General features: G+C 43.8%; 1 protein-coding gene across 3 annotated transcripts in view; it reads left to right on the top strand.

The window, feature by feature from the left end:
• The window catches only part of RORA (RAR related orphan receptor A), a 93,408-nt gene that overhangs the window by 45,294 nt on the left and 28,677 nt on the right, over positions 1 to 19,437 (top strand). The window contains exons 2-4 of one of the 3 annotated variants that reach the window (XM_077918546.1): positions 6,429 to 6,514; positions 16,768 to 16,928; positions 17,795 to 18,190. In XM_077918546.1, the coding sequence (XP_077774672.1) occupies positions 16,907 to 16,928; positions 17,795 to 18,190 (418 nt within the window). In that variant the 5' untranslated portion in view covers positions 6,429 to 6,514; positions 16,768 to 16,906. The remainder of the gene's footprint in view (positions 1 to 6,428; positions 6,515 to 16,767; positions 16,929 to 17,794; positions 18,191 to 19,437) is intronic. The other 2 variants (XM_028706134.2, XM_028706133.2) reach the window with 2 other exon arrangements.

The raw sequence follows: 19,437 nt of genomic DNA, 5'->3' as shown, positions 1-19,437 counted from the left end.
TTCCTTATGAATATATCCCTTCTTATTTTGGAAGTTTCTTGTGCTACCAGACAAACTGCTTTCCAAATGACTGTCAGATTTTTCTCCCATCTTCTTTATTTGTGTCACCATCAGTATCGCTTCCTTGTGTGACAACATCTCATGGTGCTTTCTGGGTCTGGTGGATGTTCATGGCAAGTGCTGCTTTTCTTTTGGAGACAAATCTTCAAACGAGAGCTGTTAAAATACGACAGATTCTGAAGTTGGTGATGCATCTGTATTGAAGGCTGTCCCATCTACCATATGCATGAGATATTTTGTACCAGCTGTTGGGACAACAGCTTTTGTTGGCTTATCTGTTCTGCTCCTACCTTCAGTGAAGGTAACAGTGAAAGAGAGAAGGAAGAGATGCAGGAAGATTATGGTGATGTGGCTGGTTCTAGGACAGGGTTGGCAAGGTTTACCTTGTCTGGGCCGGTTCCAGCGGAGATCCCTCTGTGGGCCAGATCGCAATTTCCGGCATCTGTGTCTGCGCAGATGCGATTTTTGGTTTCTGCGTCTGTGCAGACGCGATTTCCAGCACCGCAAAAGCAGTCCCCACGCCACACTGCACCGGTTTAGCACAGTGCGGGGGGACATGCCAAGCGGGCGGCTCGGTTTGGGGGCAGCTTGGGGGCTGGTTAAACAACCCTGTAGGCCGCTTGTGGCCCATCGGCCTTAGGTTGCCGGCCGCTGTTCTAGGGCAACGTGAGTAATGAAGAGAAAGTTTAAAGTATTCTTAACAGTCCTGTTCAGGTTGTCCTCAAGACGAGGTTTGTGTCACCTGAGCTACATAGACTTCGCTGTCTGCTGTTGTAGCTGTAGCTCTCCATTTGTACATTTTTGAGGGTGGGTGGGTGGGTCCTGACCAGTCCTGAGACTGAATTTGTACAGTGAATAGCATGATGGCTTTGTATGTCGATCTAGTTATAGTCTGATATTTGCAAGGCCAGTCCACCCATGAAGCAAGGTGACGTGACCGCCCTAGGTGGCAGGATCCACGGGAACAGCAGATCTGTCCTTCAAGCATCACCTGCTGCTGCTGCCACCGCTGCCACAGGGATGGCTGCAACACACCCCTTGGAGGCCAGAACTGCCGCCTCCTTGGCAGCAGCCCCCCTCCGCCTCCAATGCTGCCTCTACTGCAGCCTCTTGGCGGTCGGTCTCCTCTTACACCTAGGGAGGAGATGGCGGGGGCTGCCCTTTGAAGTCTGCACCCGCTCAGCATGATGCAGCCTTTGGTTTCCACTTCAGCCATCAGGTAATGTTCATTTGATTTCCTCCACCTTGTTCCCAATGTAGATCTTAGTCGCCTCGTCTTCCCTGGCTGGGGGGGCGGGACACACACACCATTTTGTGGTTCTCCTCAGGTGTCAAAATATCTTGGTCCGGCCCTGGATATTTGATTCCTCATTCCAGCATAGGGATCTTGTGTGGCCAGTGGATGTTACATAACAATCTGCTTAGTGCTTCAACCTAACCATATGATTAGCTCAAACCGTAAATAAAATTCGGTGCATGCCTGGAGTGTACGATTAAGTGCTTTCCAGGACAGGAGCCAAGTCTTGCAGCACTTTATGAGACTCTCTCCTGTTCTAGACTGACTGACTGAGCAAACTTCTGGAGCACCTGCTCAGGGATATCTAAGCTCACTTAGCTTGTTGTACACAGAGCTAAAGGGAAAATAAAAATTACAATGCTGTGGAAAGATAACCTAAATTCTTCACTGAAAAGAGCTGAATCCCACAACATGCATGAGTGAATTTATCTCTCCTTTCTTCTCTTTAAAGTAGTCATGGGGGGAGAGAGGCAAAGGACTAGGGCTGGTCATCAATGTACCACACCAGGAAATTCCCTTCAACAGCTATTTGGGCAATGCAGATCGCTGCCCATGCACTTTCTGCTATCTTCACCTTCATAAGCTAAGATTTTGAGCCCAGTACCACATCCTGTGCTTTTCTGCACTTGTGTGGATTCCCCCAACCCTACCACAGTTTAACCACTAACTTATTGTTTCTGTTGGTGGGTAGTTCTTTTGAAGACTGTTGCTCCTTCAGTCCCCGGGTGCCTTGCTTTTTTTGTCCAGCAGAGAGGCAGAACGAAGTCAGGCACATGGGACCCGGTTTTGCTTTCTTCTGTCTTTTATATCTGGCCACTTTTCCCCTGTATTTAAGAGAACAGCTCTGTTGTCTAGTGTCTTCTTTCTCTGTTGAAGAAAAAGTAAGGGTTTGCTTGGAGGGTGAGTGGCTGGTGGCATCTCTCTCCTTGTCAGGAGTAAGCAGTATACTCCAAGTGGGTCCTTGAGAAACTGATGATTTCCTCGCCCCCATAGCATAAAGACTGTAAGATTTCTAGTGTGAGAGTGCCTCTGTAAATATATGTTTGGGAATCTGTGAATTGAAATAAGCCTATACTCCAACTAGGCATATTGGAACTATGATTCAAGCTAATTTTCATCTAATATTATATTATCATTATTATTTTACCTAGAATGAAGTTATATTTCTTTCCAAATAACTTATTGGTTTTCATGTAAATACGAGAACAACATAGAACTACAGTAACTTGTCCACTAGGGGACGCGGGTGGCGCTGTGGGTTAAAGCCTCAGCGCCTAGGACTTGCCGATCGAAAGGTCAGCGGTTCGAATCCCCGCGGCGGGGTGAGCTCCAGCGGTTCGAATCCCCGCGGCGGGGTCCCAGCGCCTGCCAACCTAGCAGTTCGAAAGCACCTTCGGGTGCAAGTAGATAAATAGGGAACGCTTACCAGCGGGAAGGTAAACGGCGTTCCGTGTGCTGCGCTGGCTCGCCAGATGCAGCTTGTCACGCTGGCCACGTGACCCGGAAGTGTCTGCGGACAGCGCTGGCTCCCGGCCTATAGAGTGAGATGAGCGCACAACCCTAGAGTCTGGCAAGACTGGCCCGTACGGGCAGGGGTACCTTTACCTTTAACTTGTCCACTGGTGCATTAAATTTCATATGCAGTACACAGTACACAAGCAATATGTTTATTTATGCCTTATCAATTCAAGTATCCTCAGTGTAGCTTGGAAAATGTTACAGTTTCAGTAATAACAATCCAATTTGATTGAGGTGTGATTGACTAAGCAGTGGTGCGTTGCAATCCACGCTCATTTCTGGAGGAGCCTGGGTGGGTGGACTTGGGCCCATTAGCTCTAACTCAGTAATAGCGAAACAAAGCTGGAAATTTCTGTCATTATCTATGCCATGTCCTGTTTTGAACAGACACTGCATTTCTCACTGTGTCTTGTTTGCATGCGAAAAAGATTTGAGCAAGCACTTATTTGCATGCAAAAGATGAAGCTGATAAGCGGGAAAACACCCCAATTACCCCTTCCTGGTTTTTTTTTTAAAAGGAAAAGTAGCAAGCACCTTTTACATTCATCAGACCAGAAACATGTATTTGCATTCACAAGGCAAATAGTAGGAGCAGGAACATCTGGCCTGGGGTTAATTAGATGACTTGTGACCCCAGGCTGTTGTGGAGCTGGCCAGGGAAAAGGACACCAGGCACCCTTTGGGGGAAAAGCAGACCACAATACAATACAGGAAAGGATTATTTACTTATTGTTCCACATCACCCAAATCTCCAAGAGGTGCAAGCAGTGTTCGAAATTAACCCGTCGCCAGTCACTTTTTGCAGCTCAGGGCTGCCACCTAGTGCCCAAGTCAAGATTTGCAGTTGCGTGCTTTGTAACTGGCTGGGCAGGAGAGCCTGGCGATACATTGCGATGTTGAAAACCTGACATCGCCCTAGTGCAGGGGTCTGCAACCTTTAAGACAAAAAGAGCCACTTGGACCCATTTCCGAAGAAAAAAAAACTGGGAGCCGCAAAACTCATCATTATAAAAATAACTTTTTTGTCACTTTTTTATTATTTATTTGTTTGACCCCTCAGAATTACTCCTCCTCATAGAAATAAACGTTAAATTAACAAGTTACCTTTTTTTGAGTGTGTGTTCTTCACTCCCCTTCAAAACAGTGACCAGCGTACATGCCCCCTTTCAATGCAGTGACCAGCGTACATGCCCCTTACAATGTAGCGGGCGGGTGGGAAGGTGACGTCGTGACGGTGTGTGACTAGCGCATGCACCGCCCCCATGCGACGTCACAGCCAGTACAGCGCCCGCCACAGTGGGGAGTGTCGGGTTGCACAATGCGCCTCCTCCCCTCGCTAGTATCCACCCTGGAGCCGCGGCAAAGGTGTAAAAGAGCCACATGCGACTCCGGAGCCGCGGGTTGCAGACCCCTGCCCTAGTGTGTTGTCTGCTTTCTGAACCCAAGTCTAGCCTTTCTGGGAGATGAGTTAGCAAAGTCTGCTGATGACACCAAGTTGTCTGTGGTAGTTTTTAACTAAAAGTGGCTGTGGGGTGCTCCAAACTGGGTGAATGAGTATTAAAATGATAAATCTGATTCGGTGTTAACAAGTGTAAAATGATGCATGCTGGGGCAAAATATCCTGACATTACATATATGCTAATGAGGTCTGAGCTGGTGGTGGCTGACCCAGCTGAGGGTCCCAGTGGATAGCTCAATTAAGAAGTTGACCCAGGTTGTGGAAAATGACTGGAACTGGAACTGGAAATATCATAAAGGCCTTATACAAGTCTATGGTGCAGCTCCACTTGGAATACTGTGTCCAATTCTTGTCACCACATCTCTTAAAAGCAGACATGTCCAACACGTCAGTCCCGATCGACGAGTAGATCCTGCAAAGAATTCTAGTTGATCACCACCCACCCTCCACTGGAGACGTTGGGAGGAGCTATTTTGACGCTGCGCATGCACCCACCCCTGCCCTGTCAGTGTGCGTCTGCTCCCTCATCTTGTCATCATTTGATTTGTAATCTTGTAGGGGGAAAACATGCCTAGACATATTGTTGTGGTGACCATAACTAGGCAATTACTTTTGCATCTTAATTTTTCGCGAAAGAATGAACATGCATGTTTTAAATGTGTCAGGAATTGCCTTGCAATAGATTACTTTATACATCCATACAAGGAGAGATGGTGTTCTGTTCAACCTGCACATCTCCATGCCAAGGCAAAAGTGTGGTGGATCTTTATCCGAGAGATGTTGTTTGCAGATGACACTGCCTTGACAGCATACTCTGAAGAAGCTCTACAGAGACCCATCAACTGTTTTGCCCAAGCCTGCAGGGAGTTCGGACTTACCTGCAGTCTGATGAAGACCAGGATGTCACCAGCACCCCACACATCAGCTTTGATGAGCACACACTTGAAGTGGTAGACAATTTTGACTGTCTGAGTTCCACCATAACCAGCAATCTTGTCATCAACACTGAGCTGGACAAGTGTATTGGCAAGGCAGCTATGGCAATGGCTTTCCTCACCAAAAGGGTATGGGGGAATGTGATGCTAATGTCCAATACTGAGATGAAGGTCTACCAGACTTGCTTGTTAAGCATGCTACTTTATGGAAATGAGTTGTGGGCAACTTACAACCAACACCTTCCACATTCACTGCATCAGGAGGATTTGGGGTATCACATGGCAGGACAGAATTCCAGGCAGAGATGTGCTCTCCCAAGCCCACATCCCTAGCAGGTTTGCACTCCTGTCTCAGTGACGTCTACGCTGGCTTGGTCATGTCCACAGAATGGAAGATGACAGGATCCCCAAGGATGTGCTCTGCGGGGAGCTGGCTACTGGCAGCAGGCCAACTCTGTGTTACAAAGATGTCTGCAAATGTGACATGAAGGCTGGCAACGTCAATCCTGCCATGTGGGAATCCCTTGCAGATGATCTCAGTGCCTGGAGACAGGTAGCCAAGTCCATGGCAATGAATAGAGAAGAAATGACCGCTGGGAGGAGCACACACAGAGAGAAAGGCATGGTGCATCTGCAGCAGCAGAACTGGATGCCTTAATCTGCTTCCGCTGCAGCATAGCATGTCTCTCTCATGTCAGCCTCTACAGCCACAGCAGACGCTGCAACCTACCAACAGCTTGACTTCACCTTTGACGACGCACTCCTCCACTATCTCCCAAGACAGGCGGGTGCCAGCTGACAACTGGTTTATGCTGTATGCAGAATCTTGCCATGTGATGACATGCATTTTTTAAATTTGGCCAAAGCAGAAACTCTTGGGTCCAATGCCTCTTGGTTTTAAAACGCTAAATCTGACGTTGTGAGTTTTTAAGTACTTTCTCAAATGACCCATTTTAATAACCTGAAAGCTATTATATAACAAGTAACCATAAATTAGTACAAGGCCCTAGGGGGACCCTCACAGTTCAGCAATGAATAGTTAATGTGGTAGAATGTTGAGCAGGTTATTAGTTTTCATTGTACAAATGCTGATCAGGGAATGCTTTTCTAAGGTGTTTAAAAGAAAATATAATTAACTGGTTGTGTGCTTTTGTTGCAGCTCAAATTGAAATTATTCCATGCAAGATCTGTGGAGACAAATCATCAGGAATCCATTATGGTGTCATTACCTGTGAGGGCTGTAAGGTAAGCTTTATATATATTTAAAAAGTTATATATGAGAGTCAAAAAGTGTGTTCAATCTTTGACTTGGAAACGTGTCTTTTTGCAAGATTACATGTTTGCTAGTTGACACTAATTATCAATAAACCACCATAGACAAATTTTTAAGCATTGTTGTGTTTTTCTCCACTAAAGGACACTTGTCTAAATTCACACTGCTCTTATAGCTTTAAAGACCCAAATAGGTACCTGTTTAGGAACTTAGGGTCGCTCTAGACTGATGCTTTCTTGTGGGTATATTCTGTAGCATATTCCTGTCACAATAATAGTCCATTAGTGGCGGATTTGTTCTCTTTGTTCTGTGAGGCTTCCCCACTGCTACCACAGCATTGCTGTCTGGAGGGCCTAAATTACAACAAAACCAGGAAAAATAAATAAATTGGATTTCAGCAGGAAGTTATCGGATAGTCACTGACTGGAAATTAGGCGGTGTGACTGCCCCAAAACTTATGCAGGCACAAACAGTAATGAAAAGGAAAGTTTTGGTGTCTTAGATCATGGCCTCTTGTTTCCTTGAGGAAGGACTTCTGGCACCTCACAGCAGTTGGCAAGAATGTGTTTGCCAAGAGTCTTGAGAATCTGATCAGGAGAGCTTTAAACTAGATCTTGAGGGGGAGGGAGACAACATTACAGATGACAAAAGAGCACCTGGTATGCAGGATAACTTCATTGATACACAGGAAACTGAGGTGGTGCTCCAGAAACCTACTAAAGGGCAGGAAACTACAAGAGGGAAGCAACTGGAGGGAACAACTCATGGTTTCAGTTGTCTCTGCACAAATGCACAGGATATGGGAAACAAAGAAGATGAGTTGGAGCTTTTAATACAGGATGGCAAATATGACCTGGTAGGCATTACTGAAACCTGGTGGGAAGAGACTCATGACCCCTTCCAGTTCTATGATTCTATCATTCTATGAAATCAGAATTATATATGGCCGCCTCAACAGCATCACAATGAGCACAGACGATTATGAATCTGCAATAAAAAGGATGTATAGAGAGGCTCTTATATAGCCTCTCTTTTAACCTAAACTGGGTCTCAAAATTCTAACTTCTTTTGGGGGCTTCACTGGCTCATGTTTTCCTACAGTGTTGTGATTTTTCCATCTTGTGCTCTCTCCAGGGAGAGATTTCAATAAAAGTTGGTCCTGTGAGTTTCGCTTCTTAAAAACTATGCAAACAGTACTGACCATAACTGTATTTCTTCCTTTATAAAAAGGATATGGAGAGCACAGAGCCAAATACAAATTCAGGAGCTTTCCTATGAAGATTCCTCCCCCCCCTCCTGCTTTTACTACTATTAAGCCTTTGCACAGAAGCAAAACTCTCAGTTGAAGCCTATGCAGGACCCGTTTTAAGTACGATTGTACATATCTACAATTTGTATCTTAGGGAGAAAAAATGCATGCACATAAGGGAGCTTTAAGATTTGGGGGCACCCACCTCCCCTTTGCTCCAGACAGGTTTCTGGTAATCTAGGTCTGGAACCGCTTTCAAGAAGGCATGCAACCCTGCAGTTGTGGTCTGTTTGGTAAAAAACATGGGTACAATATTTACTACCCTACATGTGTTTGAGCCCTGGGTACTTGAAAGTCTATGAAGCTTGTTTTCTCCCACTGTGGAGGGCAGGACTTGAACCAATGGATTCAAGTTACAGGAAAGAAGAACTTTCTGACAGTAAGAGCTGTTTGGCAATGCAACGGACTCCTTCGGAAGGCGCTGAGCTCTCCTTCATTGGAGGTTTTTAAGCAGAGGCATTGCAGGGAGTTTGACTAGATGACCCTTGGGGTCCCTTCCAACTCTACAATTCTATGATTATATTCTATGAATATGCCCCAGAAGCAAGATCTAGGGCGGAGATCCTTCTCAGGGCACCTCCGCATTCCCAGGGACCTTCAGTGGTGGTCTTGTTTATGGAATATCTTCTTCGGGCTTGTTTGGCTGACACTTTCATGACCAGTGGAGAGCAGTTCAATCATATTCCTAAGTCCACATAGCCTTCACTTTCCACAATCCATCTCATATTCCTGCAATAACTAAAGATTTATTGAAGCCATTCTGCTTCCCAAAGTGATACGAGTTAATTGCTCTTCTAACAGTAATAACCATGGGAAAATAATTTTTGATATATTTTTTTATAAATAATTTTTATTAACAGGCCAATCAAATCACATTAATTCCAAATCACATTAGTTCCAAATTATACAGCCAAATTTTTTAAAATTTTATTGGGGGTACCCATACTTCGTGCTCCAAAAGGGAACCAAACATCGCTCTTGCTGCTGCTTTAATTTCACAGTTCTATCCAGTTCCGTCCAGATAGTCTCCTTATTATTTTCCTCATCTTCTTGTTGTAATCATATATTCCTTTCTTTGAGATCTCTGATAATCTTCACAAGGGTTGAAAACAAACATGTCCTGTGTGGATTTTACACTCTCCAGGAACCATATCACGTAAAGGACAGCCGCCATTTCCACACTTCCGTAAACAACATTCTTACAGTCTGTCCGTGATTTCCACCGGCCTACGAAACTGTATCTCAGGGGGGCCCTGCCGGGTCAAATTCACATTCCATAGGGAAAATAATTTTTGAATTGGCAGGTTTCTTCATTGACAAATTTGCTCAAAATGTGTAAAGACCTTCAGTGCTTTTGTTGCTCCTTGTAGTACCTTTTTTAAAAAACCCTCAATCAATCAAGATCCTTTATTAGGCATAGCAAACCACACATTATCAAACAGACACCGTATACAAATTGTGCAAAATGCAAACTCAACATAACAAGGTTTCTCCCAGTCATATCTTTGACTTAAAAAAATAAAATAAAATACTTTATTACTACTTGTACGGCCATCCTTCAACACACATTCCTTGGACAGCTTACAAAATGAGATGAAATACAATATTAAAATGCATGATTACAATTAAAAACACCAAAAACACACATTAAATATATATTTTCCAGCAGAGGCGAATAAAACAAATTTGCAGCTCAATTTACAAAATTAACTGCAGCTTACACAATGAGAACCCAGATTTTGTTTGTTTAAAATGTTGTACATCCTCCTGTCTGATTCTCTTCTGCTGCTTTTGGTGCGTTCCTGTGCAAATTTTTAGGCATTATGGCAGGGAAAGGTTCTTCTGCCAAAGGATGGTAAGCTTCACGGTTTCCGCCACTTCCAGACTGCCGCTGCCTTTATCTGATCAGTGGAAGGCTTGTTTTAATGCTAATTGCTGCTGGATAGGGGGATTTTCACTGAGAGGGAAGGCTCCAAATTCCCTGTTGTGCTGCGATTGCTCTCCCACCTCCACACCTGGTATTTAATTGTTTTAAACCATAACATGGTTGCTAATCACATTTAGAACAGTAGCATAGAGAAGACTGCGCATGTTGTAGCAGTTTGATATTGAGTTATGCAGTTCCCCCTGTAAGGTCATCTTAGGACATTGATGACTTGAAGATCAGTAATGCAATTTTTGCTGAAGATGCCGAAATGGACTTTAAAAGTCTGCATATATTTGAAGTCAATTAAAATTAAACTGGCATATTAAAATTAAATGCAGCCACAAAAGGGCTGCTTATCTGCTGGAAAGAACTTTTCTTCCTGTTAGACATGTGTTTTACTCAGCTTGGAATTTAAATATCTGACTAGTAAATTCTTTAACAGACCAGAAGATGACCAGAAGATACGTATGCTGATCAAGCCACATCAAAAAAATTGCATATCCTGTACTGCCTTTTATACAGTTCACCTAAGGACAGATTTCACTATTCATTTCAAAGTTACAAAGTTTTCTAAGTCAGTCAGATGATTTCAAAATGAGATGATTTGGGACTGATGTAGATCTAGCTACCTATAGGGCAGCTTTATGTGCATGAGCAGCAAGAAGATTATGTGCTACTTATTTTGACCTCATAAGACTAAAAGTGTTCACTGCCAAGGGTTTATTTAAAAGTCTAAATGATTTGGGGAGCTTTGCCATTTTAAATGCAATTTGCAGCTCTAAAAATTTATGTTTAATATACTCTTGGACTGCCTTTCTGTTTGTGATTTATATTGTGATGGCCAATGGTAACAAATAAAAAAAAAACTGACTAATCCCATCATTAATGTGCTGTGGAGTAAGGCCCTCTGCCTCTTCCTTGATTCCTGATTTCCCAGCAGCTTCACCACCTGGGCTAGTCTGTTCCCTCACTGCTCTCCTGAAACTTCTTTCTGAACAGGAGTCCCCTGTTATCACAGCGCTGTTGCTTCCCTGCTCCAGCCTTCCCCTGGCAAGACTTCCACAGACCTTAATGCTTCCCGTGGTCTAGTGCATTATATATGTGCAGGATTGTATGTGGGGTGTGTGGGGGGGCTTGTTATTCACCATGTCAATCACAGCAAGTCTATCAGGTCCTGGCTACATAGGTTAGATCAGTGTTTCCCAATTAGTGAATTACTGAGGACCCCCTATTTTTCAAAAGCCAAGCTATGGACCCCCTACTTTTGAAAATTTTGATAACTCTATGCCCTAGCGTAGCTAGGGGGCGGGGCACCCTGGGCGGCACTTATCCTGGGGGCAGCACACTGGAGCCCAAAGTCATAGAATCATAGAATCATAGAATCATAGAGTTGGAAGAGACCACAAGGGCCATCGAGTCCAACCCCCTGCCAAGCAGGAAACACCATCAGAGCACTCCTGACATATGGTTGTCAAGCCTCTGCTTAAAGACCTCCAAAGAAGGAGACTCCACCACACTCCTTGGCAGCAAATTCCACTCTCGAACAGCTCTTACTGTCAGGAAGTTCTTCCTAATGTTTAGGTGGAATCTTCTTTCTTGTAGTTTGGATCCATTGCTCCGTGTCCGCTTCTCTGGAGCAGCAGAAAACAGCCTTTCTCCCTCCTCTATGTGACATCCTTTTATATATTTGAACATGGCTATCATATCACCCCTTAACCTCCTCTTCTCCAGGCTAAACATGCCCAGCTCCCTTAGCCGTTCCTCATAAGGCATCATTTCCAGGCCTTTGACCATTCTGGTTGCCCTCCTCTGGACACGTTCCAGTTTGTCAGTGTCCTTCTTGAACTGTGGTGCCCAGAACTGGACACAGTACTCCAGGTGAGGTCTGACCAGAGCAGAATACAGTGGCACTATTACTTCCCTTGATCTAGATGCTATACTCCTATTGATGAGGCCCAGAATTGCATTGGCTTTTTTAGCTGCCGCGTCACACTGTTGGCTCATGTCAAGTTTGTGGTCAACCAAGACTCCTAGATCCTTTTCACATGTACTGCTCTCAAGCCAGGTGTCACCCATCTTGTATTTGTGCCTCTCATTTTTTTTGCCCAAGTGCAATACTTTACATTTCTCCCTGTTAAAATTCATCTTGTTTGTTTTGGCCCAGTTCTCTAATCTGTCAAGGTCGTTTTGAAGTGTGATCCTGTCCTCTGGGGTGTTAGCCACCCCTCCCAGTTTGGTGTCATCTGCAAATTTGATCAGGATGCCCTTGAGTCCATCATCCAAGTCGTTGATAAAGATGTTGAATAAGACCGGGCCCAAGACAGAACCCTGTGGCACCCCACTAGTCACTCTTCTCCAGGATGAAGAGGAACCATTGATGAGCACCCTTTGGGTTCGGTCAGTCAGCCAGTTACAAATCCACTGAGTGGTAGCATAGTCAAGACCGCATTTTACCAGCTTCTTTACAAGAATATCATGGGGCACCTTGTCAAATGCCTTGCTGAAATCAAGGTAGACTACATCCACTGCGTTCCCTTCATCTACCAGGCTTGTAATTCTGTCAAAAAACGAGATCAGGTTAGTCTGACATGACTTATTTTTCAGAAATCCATGCTGACTATTGGTGATCACAGCATTCCTTTCTAGGTGCTCACAGACTGTTTGCTTAATGATCTGCTCCAGAATCTTCCCTGAAGATTCTGTGAAGCACAAGTCCAAGCACCCAGAGCCCGGCACACCGCTCCCTAAAGCAGCACGGCCCAGGGCTGGCTCTTAGTGCGCTGAGCTCCTGCGTCCCTCCACCAGCTGCTAGAGGGTCGCTGAGAAGGATGCAACTGTCATGTGCTGGCCCTGCAAGCAGCGCTGGACCTGCAGCACACCTGAGCCCCGGCATCTCTCCTGGGGGTGATGTGGTTGCTGTGGCGTCTGCAGGCACCACACTGCCCAAAAAAGCAGTGTGGGGCTTGCGTTCACCCGCCACCTCCCTCTCAGCCGAGTGATTGCAGGGGCCAGAGCTGCCACACCATGGCACTCGCCGCAGGCACCCTCCTGCTGGAGGGAGGCTACATGCACACTGCCGCTCAGCAGCGCTGCCCCAGCTTGCCCCGTCCCCATGGGCGGCACGCCCTGCCCCAAGTGCCCCAGCAGCTTACTACGCTGCTGACTCTGTGGTAGTTACCTCTGCAAAACAATTTTTTGAACAAAATGTGGGATAGCCCCTAATAAGCAAATGATTTTAGGTATACTAAAAACAGACTTGGGCTGAGCAATACCACATTTTCAACCTTGTGATATACCAGCAGCTAAACATCGCAATATTCCGTTATATCACAGTGTCTGAAATTGGAGATCAGGTGTGGGCATGAGGGAAGGAGCAGCCACAGAGATTATTTTTGGGTGGGGGGGAGCGGAGTCACCTCCACAACATGGTTTTTTGGGGGGGATAGGCAGCTGGGCAGCCAGTGGTGGCAGCCAGTGAAGATACACATCCATTGTGGCTGCTGCTGCTGCTGCTTTCCAGGAGAAGGTAGTGCTACAGTGCCTTGAAGTGACGTCAGTGAGGGAAGGCAGATCAGATCTGGCAGAGATCATTGTGTGATATATTCCTGCATGTTGCCGGGTTAAAATTGTTACTGAGGTGTGATTTCAAAACTGATTTTTGCCAATATTGAAAAATCGCACAGTGGTAAAACAGACCATAAAATTTGTGATATTACCATGCAAAAATGACAAAAAAATAGTTGGGGGGAGGCAAGGGATGGGGCTGCACCCCTAATTGGGAACCATTGAATTAGTTTCTAGAAGTTTGGTGCATTACACATTCACTGTTCATACTGGGTTTTTTATTTGGTATTTGAAAACATGCTCCATTTCTTCTGGCAAGGAGGACTGCCCTTACTAGACTTCTGTTGCAGTAAAATTGGTTTTTGCTGCATTTCACTTGGGAGGCCTAATAATAATAATAATAATAATAATAATAATAATAATGTTTGCATGGTTTGCAAACATGCCTGGAATTTGGTCTATGGCAACAATCATGCCAGGGGGGAAATGCTCTTCCAGTTGGGGGTTTCAATCCCACGGATATTGATTTGATGGATAGTGCTCCACGGGATAAAGGGGATTAAGAATAAGAGATGCATAGGCAACCCACCTGGCCCATCTGCTGCATGAAACTTTCAGCCGGGCTATTGCCTACAGAGATTCGTGTCACAATAAACCAGCCACTCAGCTGGGTGAGAAGGTGAGAAGAAGATGGAGCAGTTACTGCCTCTGGTCTGATCCAGGAAGGCACTTCTTATGCTCTTAAGTAAGAGCGCATACTTTGTTTGTTTGGCTATCTTAACTATCAAAACATTAAGATATTACTTAAATATGCAGTCTTGTTTTGTAAAGGTTAAACTCACAATAGTGAACCACAGGAGTCCTCTTCAGGCCTTCTTGCATGTGTGAAGGGGCTCTGACAGATAGCCTAGTCCTAACCCCTAGATCTCTGTATGCATACAACCCTTCACAGCCCTTTCACAAATACATATTGAATGCCTGACAAAAGCTAGGATACTCGTAAAAATAGTAAGACCATTCAAAACTGAAGCAAACTGCTCCAGAATCACAGCAATAAACAGTCACGGATGTTCCACCCACCTGGAATCAAGGATTCTGAGTAAAATACAGTGGTGCCTCGCAAGACGAAAATAATCCGTTCCGCGAGTCTCTTCGTCTAGCGTTTTTTTCGTCTTGCGAAGCAACCCTATTAGCGGATTAGCGCTATTAGCGGTTTAGCGGCTTAGCGGCTATTAAAGGCTTAGCGGCTTAGCGGCTAAAAGGCTATTAGTGTCTTAGCGTCTTAGAAAAAGAGGGGGGGAGCGAAAAAAATCGCAAGACTCACAAGACGTTTCCGTCTTGCGAAGCAAGCCCATAGGGAAAATCGTCTTGCGAAGCAACTCAAAAATGGAAAACCCTTTCGTCTAGCGGGTTTTTGGTCTTGCGAGGCATTCGTCTTGCGGGGCACCACTGTACTTAAAAACTATTTGCTATATAATCCCAAATTTATGAGAGCAAGAACCCAGATTTCTACAGTCAGAATGTGTGTGTTTTTGATTTTTGTTTGTTTTAAAAATAAATTCAGTGAGTTCAGTTTACAAAATGCAAAAGAATGAGAGAGTATGGGGGGTGGGGGCGGCCAAGGGAGACCAATTCTCTGATTCCTAATTGGCAATTACTAGAATATTGCAAAGTGTAATGATACGTGGAAATGTGTAAGTGTTGGCAATAAATCATGGTATTATGAATAAATCTTTGCTGTCACAGACTGGTGTGTATCCCTTCCAGAGTGTCTGTCATTAGGATGCAACAAGGCAGCTGTCAGCTGTTTTCTTGTAATTAAACAGCCAATGAGCAGCTAATTAAGACATATGTGTATACAGAAGTGGGCATGTTAATGAACTGTAGGAATCAATTCATTAAATGAAAATTGTCAAAAGACAAAATATGAGCTTAGTAGTTCAAGTTTCTGGCAGGCTCAGAAACCAGTGGTGAGAGGAGCATTAACTGCCACTCACAAGACATGGACGAACATTTATTTATTTCTTCTTTGAGGAAGGAAACTAAACAGAACACTTCACTGATGCTATTAATAGGTTTTATGAAAACTCCCATTAATGCCATTAAATTTAGCTTTTTGTAGAAATTGTTCATTTGGACTGACTAGGAAATGAAAGGCACACTTTGTAAGATTTAATCTGTTGGGGGCATTATCGGTGTGTATTTTTTCCAACCTAAACCACTGCTGATTTGTGTTTCATTCATACCATGTTTTTAGTATTTATAGTTGCATTAACGAAAACACAATACCCTTAAATTGGTCAGATATTTGTCAGTCCCAGTCAAATCTGGTTTTGCTCTCAGCTCTGGTAGTGAAAACAGTGTTGTGGCTGTCGCTGGATTTGACCTTTCACAATCAGTTCATTTCTCCCCTGATCCTCAGCAGTCCACCACCCCTAAGGCTGGATACACTGAGGAGCCTGTCCTTTGGGCTGAGCGAGCCGTGTCTGAAGGAGGGGTGTGGCCCTCAGGAAAGTGATCCAGAAGGCCAGCTGTTTTGTGGTAGCTGTGGGCAAGGAGGGGGAAAGCAACTGTTGGAAGTGCAACAGTAGAGATCATTTGGTGTGCAACTTAAGGGTTACTTACAGGCAACTAGCCATGAGTGGGACAGGGAGAGATGTCAATTAGCAGCCAGTCAGTGGCATGATCCTGACTGCAGTAACGAGATGTGTAGTTCTGAGGCAGCTGATCCTCAGTATGTTGAGTTGAATATGTCTTCCTGCTATGTAGGCGGCCTGAGGGAAGAGAGACCAAACCTCTGTGTTTCTCCTCAAATTATGCAGCCTTTTGTTAAGTTTCTTCAGTAAGGACTTCTATCTGGACTCCATCTGCATTATTTTAAGTGACTTTGCTAACAGCAGGCATGACAGGCAAGAGGAAGAAGCAGTGGTGTGTGTAAGCTTATCTCTGCTTTGCCTCTTTTAGGTTGCTGCTGTTTGTATAGTTTCAAAGTCCTACAGAGTCATTTTGGGGCAATTGTGTGTATACAATGGGAAGCAATGCCTCTTTAAATCACTTTCATCTCTTAAAAGCTGTGATTTCTCACCAATACATTCAGTTGAGAAAATATATGGGTTCTCCAGCCCTCATTTGGATACAGCTGAAATGCCCTAACATTTTCTAATATTATTCCTACATATTTATATATAAAATGTATTTGAAATAATTTTTATTACTGAACCTATTCAAATATATAATCATACATTGTGAAGTATTTTATATTTTGTAACAAAATGGAATAAAAAATATACTCTTGATTATGGTAGTTTTTGCTCGATAAGAATTTAGCTGAAAGAAGGTGTCCTTTCAATGCAGTTGTCGTGTGCGACCACTTTGGATTCAGCCATCGATAAATCTTCCTCTTGCCTTTTGTCATTGTGCTACAGGGCTTTTTCAGGAGGAGTCAGCAAAGTAACGCCACCTATTCCTGTCCCCGACAGAAGAACTGTTTAATTGATCGAACCAGTAGAAACCGTTGCCAACACTGTCGTTTACAGAAATGCCTTGCTGTGGGGATGTCTCGAGATGGTGAGCTTTACTAGTTCAGGTCAGCTGTCTTGTATGTGCGACACTCCTTAGCTTTCTGCTTGCTCATCCCATTCTTAAAAAATTTGTCTTGAAATATACTGTGCCTCATAAGTCACTGAATTTACTTTGGACTGATGCAGCTGGTGGCTTCCAGGGTTTTGTTTTGCTGCTGCTTACACAGTCACACGACACACAGAGTAAATGCCTGCCTTTCTTACTGGTGTCACTAGGACAGCTCTACTTTAATTTTCTTTCACATTCCTTATTCCATTCATACAACGTTATGGCTGTCCTGTATTTTTCTTCCTCCAACCAATCTTTATATTCCCTCCACCTTCTTCCTCCCCCATTACTGGTACAGAGACGATGAAATCCTGCTGCTAAGAGATGTCAGTGTCACCATAGGAAGGGTTAAATACTCCTCTCTTGGATGACAGGCCAACATCAAAGTTATAACTTCTCTTAAGTAAAAGAAACTCTGCATTTTGCACCAAGGAAGCCCAAATATGGAACAGACTATTATGCAAATTAAATATATTTGCCCCTATGATTGAAATCTAATCATGTTCATTATTTTTCTTATTAAAATTGCCCTTCTGATGACTGTTTGCCTAAAAGCCATCTCCTTAAATTCTTCTATTGCTCATACATGCCCTAAGTATATTACATATGACTTACCTATTCAAGAGGCTGACCCAATAGGATAATACCTAACTTCTCACCTTCTAATATATGACTTCACCTGTAGGATCAAGCAAAAGTGTGTTGTAGTGATGTTGTGAACTGCTTAGTAGCTACCCTAGACTTACATATGATGTGTCCTAACATAGCATTTTCTGCTGCAGCTGGTGGTGATAAAATATATTGCTTATGGATATATTTCAGCTGTAAAGTTTGGTCGAATGTCAAAAAAGCAGAGGGACAGCTTGTATGCAGAAGTGCAGAAACACCGGATGCAGCAACAGCAGCGAGATCACCAACAGCAACCCGGCGAGGCAGAGCCATTGACGCCAACATACAATATCACTACCAATGGGCTCACAGAACTGCATGATGACCTCAGTAATTACATTGATGGGCATACCCCTGAAGGTAGCAAAGCAGACTCTGCCGTTAGCAGCTTCTACTTAGACATACAGCCTTCTCCAGATCAGTCGGGGCTTGATATTAATGGAATCAAACCAGAACCGATATGTGACTACACACCTGCATCGGGCTTCTTTCCTTATTGCTCTTTTACAAATGGAGAGACTTCTCCTACTGTGTCCATGGCAGAATTAGGTAATAACAAAAGAGGGGGAAATTTCCATGTGGTTGCTGTAGTAGCTATCCTTTGGATTAAGAACAATGACTTTGTGGCTTTTCATCACTGAAACTACATGTCACCTTTTGTGTTTTTTGTGTATGGCTGCAACTGTGAGGGCTGCTCTTTCTGGAAGTGCATTGCCCCCTTGACTAAGGCAGCACTGATGGGGCTCATCAAGTCCATAATCTTGCTCTAGGTCTGAATTCCAATAAACCAGACTTGCTGTTAGTCAGTCACCTGAGATTATTAACAGGTTTTTTATTGTATTTATTATTTCCATTCCTATTCTGCCTTTCCTTCAAGGACTGTCTCATTTATCCTTGGCAACCACCCTGTGAGGTAGGCTAGACTGAGAGAGAGTGCCTGGCCCAAGTATATCCAGTGAACCTCATGGCTGGAGTAGAGATTTTAACCCTGGCCTCTCTTATCCTTGTTCAACAGTCTAACTGCTATTCTAGCCTTTTTCAACCTTGGGTCTCTAGATGTTGTTGGACTGCAACTCCCATCATTCCTAGCCAGCATGGACGGTGATCAGGGATGCTAGGTGTTGTAATTCAGGAACCTCTCGGGATCCACGGTTGAGAAATACTGTTCTATACTATGCTGGATCTGGGTCTGGATCACAGACACCCATTACAAAGTTTGTGTAAATTAGCAAGGCTGGTATATTGTTTATCTGCAAGACTGTACTAAACAATGGTAAGTTACATGAATTTTGCACTTGATTATAGTATAATGATTTCCCCCCATAGGTGACCAAAGCATACAGTATTTATTTATTCATTAATTTAGTTAATAAATAGCCAGCCTCAGTATATAGCTGAACAATGATGTAAAGCACATGTTTAATTGGGAAGTAATAATTTTATAAAGAGGGCTAACTTACCAAATAACAAAGAGTGTTTTGACACATTAAAGAATAATAAATTCTTTGCAGCACATGCTTTCATGGATTGAAGTCCATTTTATCAGATGCATGAACTGTGATATTCAGGTGGCATATACCTGCCAAGTGTGTAAAGCAGAAAAAAATAAGTTAAATGGCAATGAAATGTAAAACACTGGTAGCAGAAACATCAGCCCAAGACTATTTGGTGTCTGATGTGAAAAATCTAAATATTTCTCCTACTAAAATGAGACGTAACTTACTGTTGTACTCCTGCACAGCTCCTATTCATTTACTTGGGCTTGCACATAAAAACTTTGGAAAGAATTGCACTCC

Source organism: Podarcis muralis, chromosome 14 (assembly GCF_964188315.1).
Source record: "Podarcis muralis chromosome 14, rPodMur119.hap1.1, whole genome shotgun sequence".
NCBI lineage: Eukaryota > Metazoa > Chordata > Lepidosauria > Squamata > Lacertidae > Podarcis > Podarcis muralis.
The sequence above is the reverse complement of the archived record's forward strand: the minus strand, read 5'-3'. Positions and strand labels throughout refer to the sequence as shown.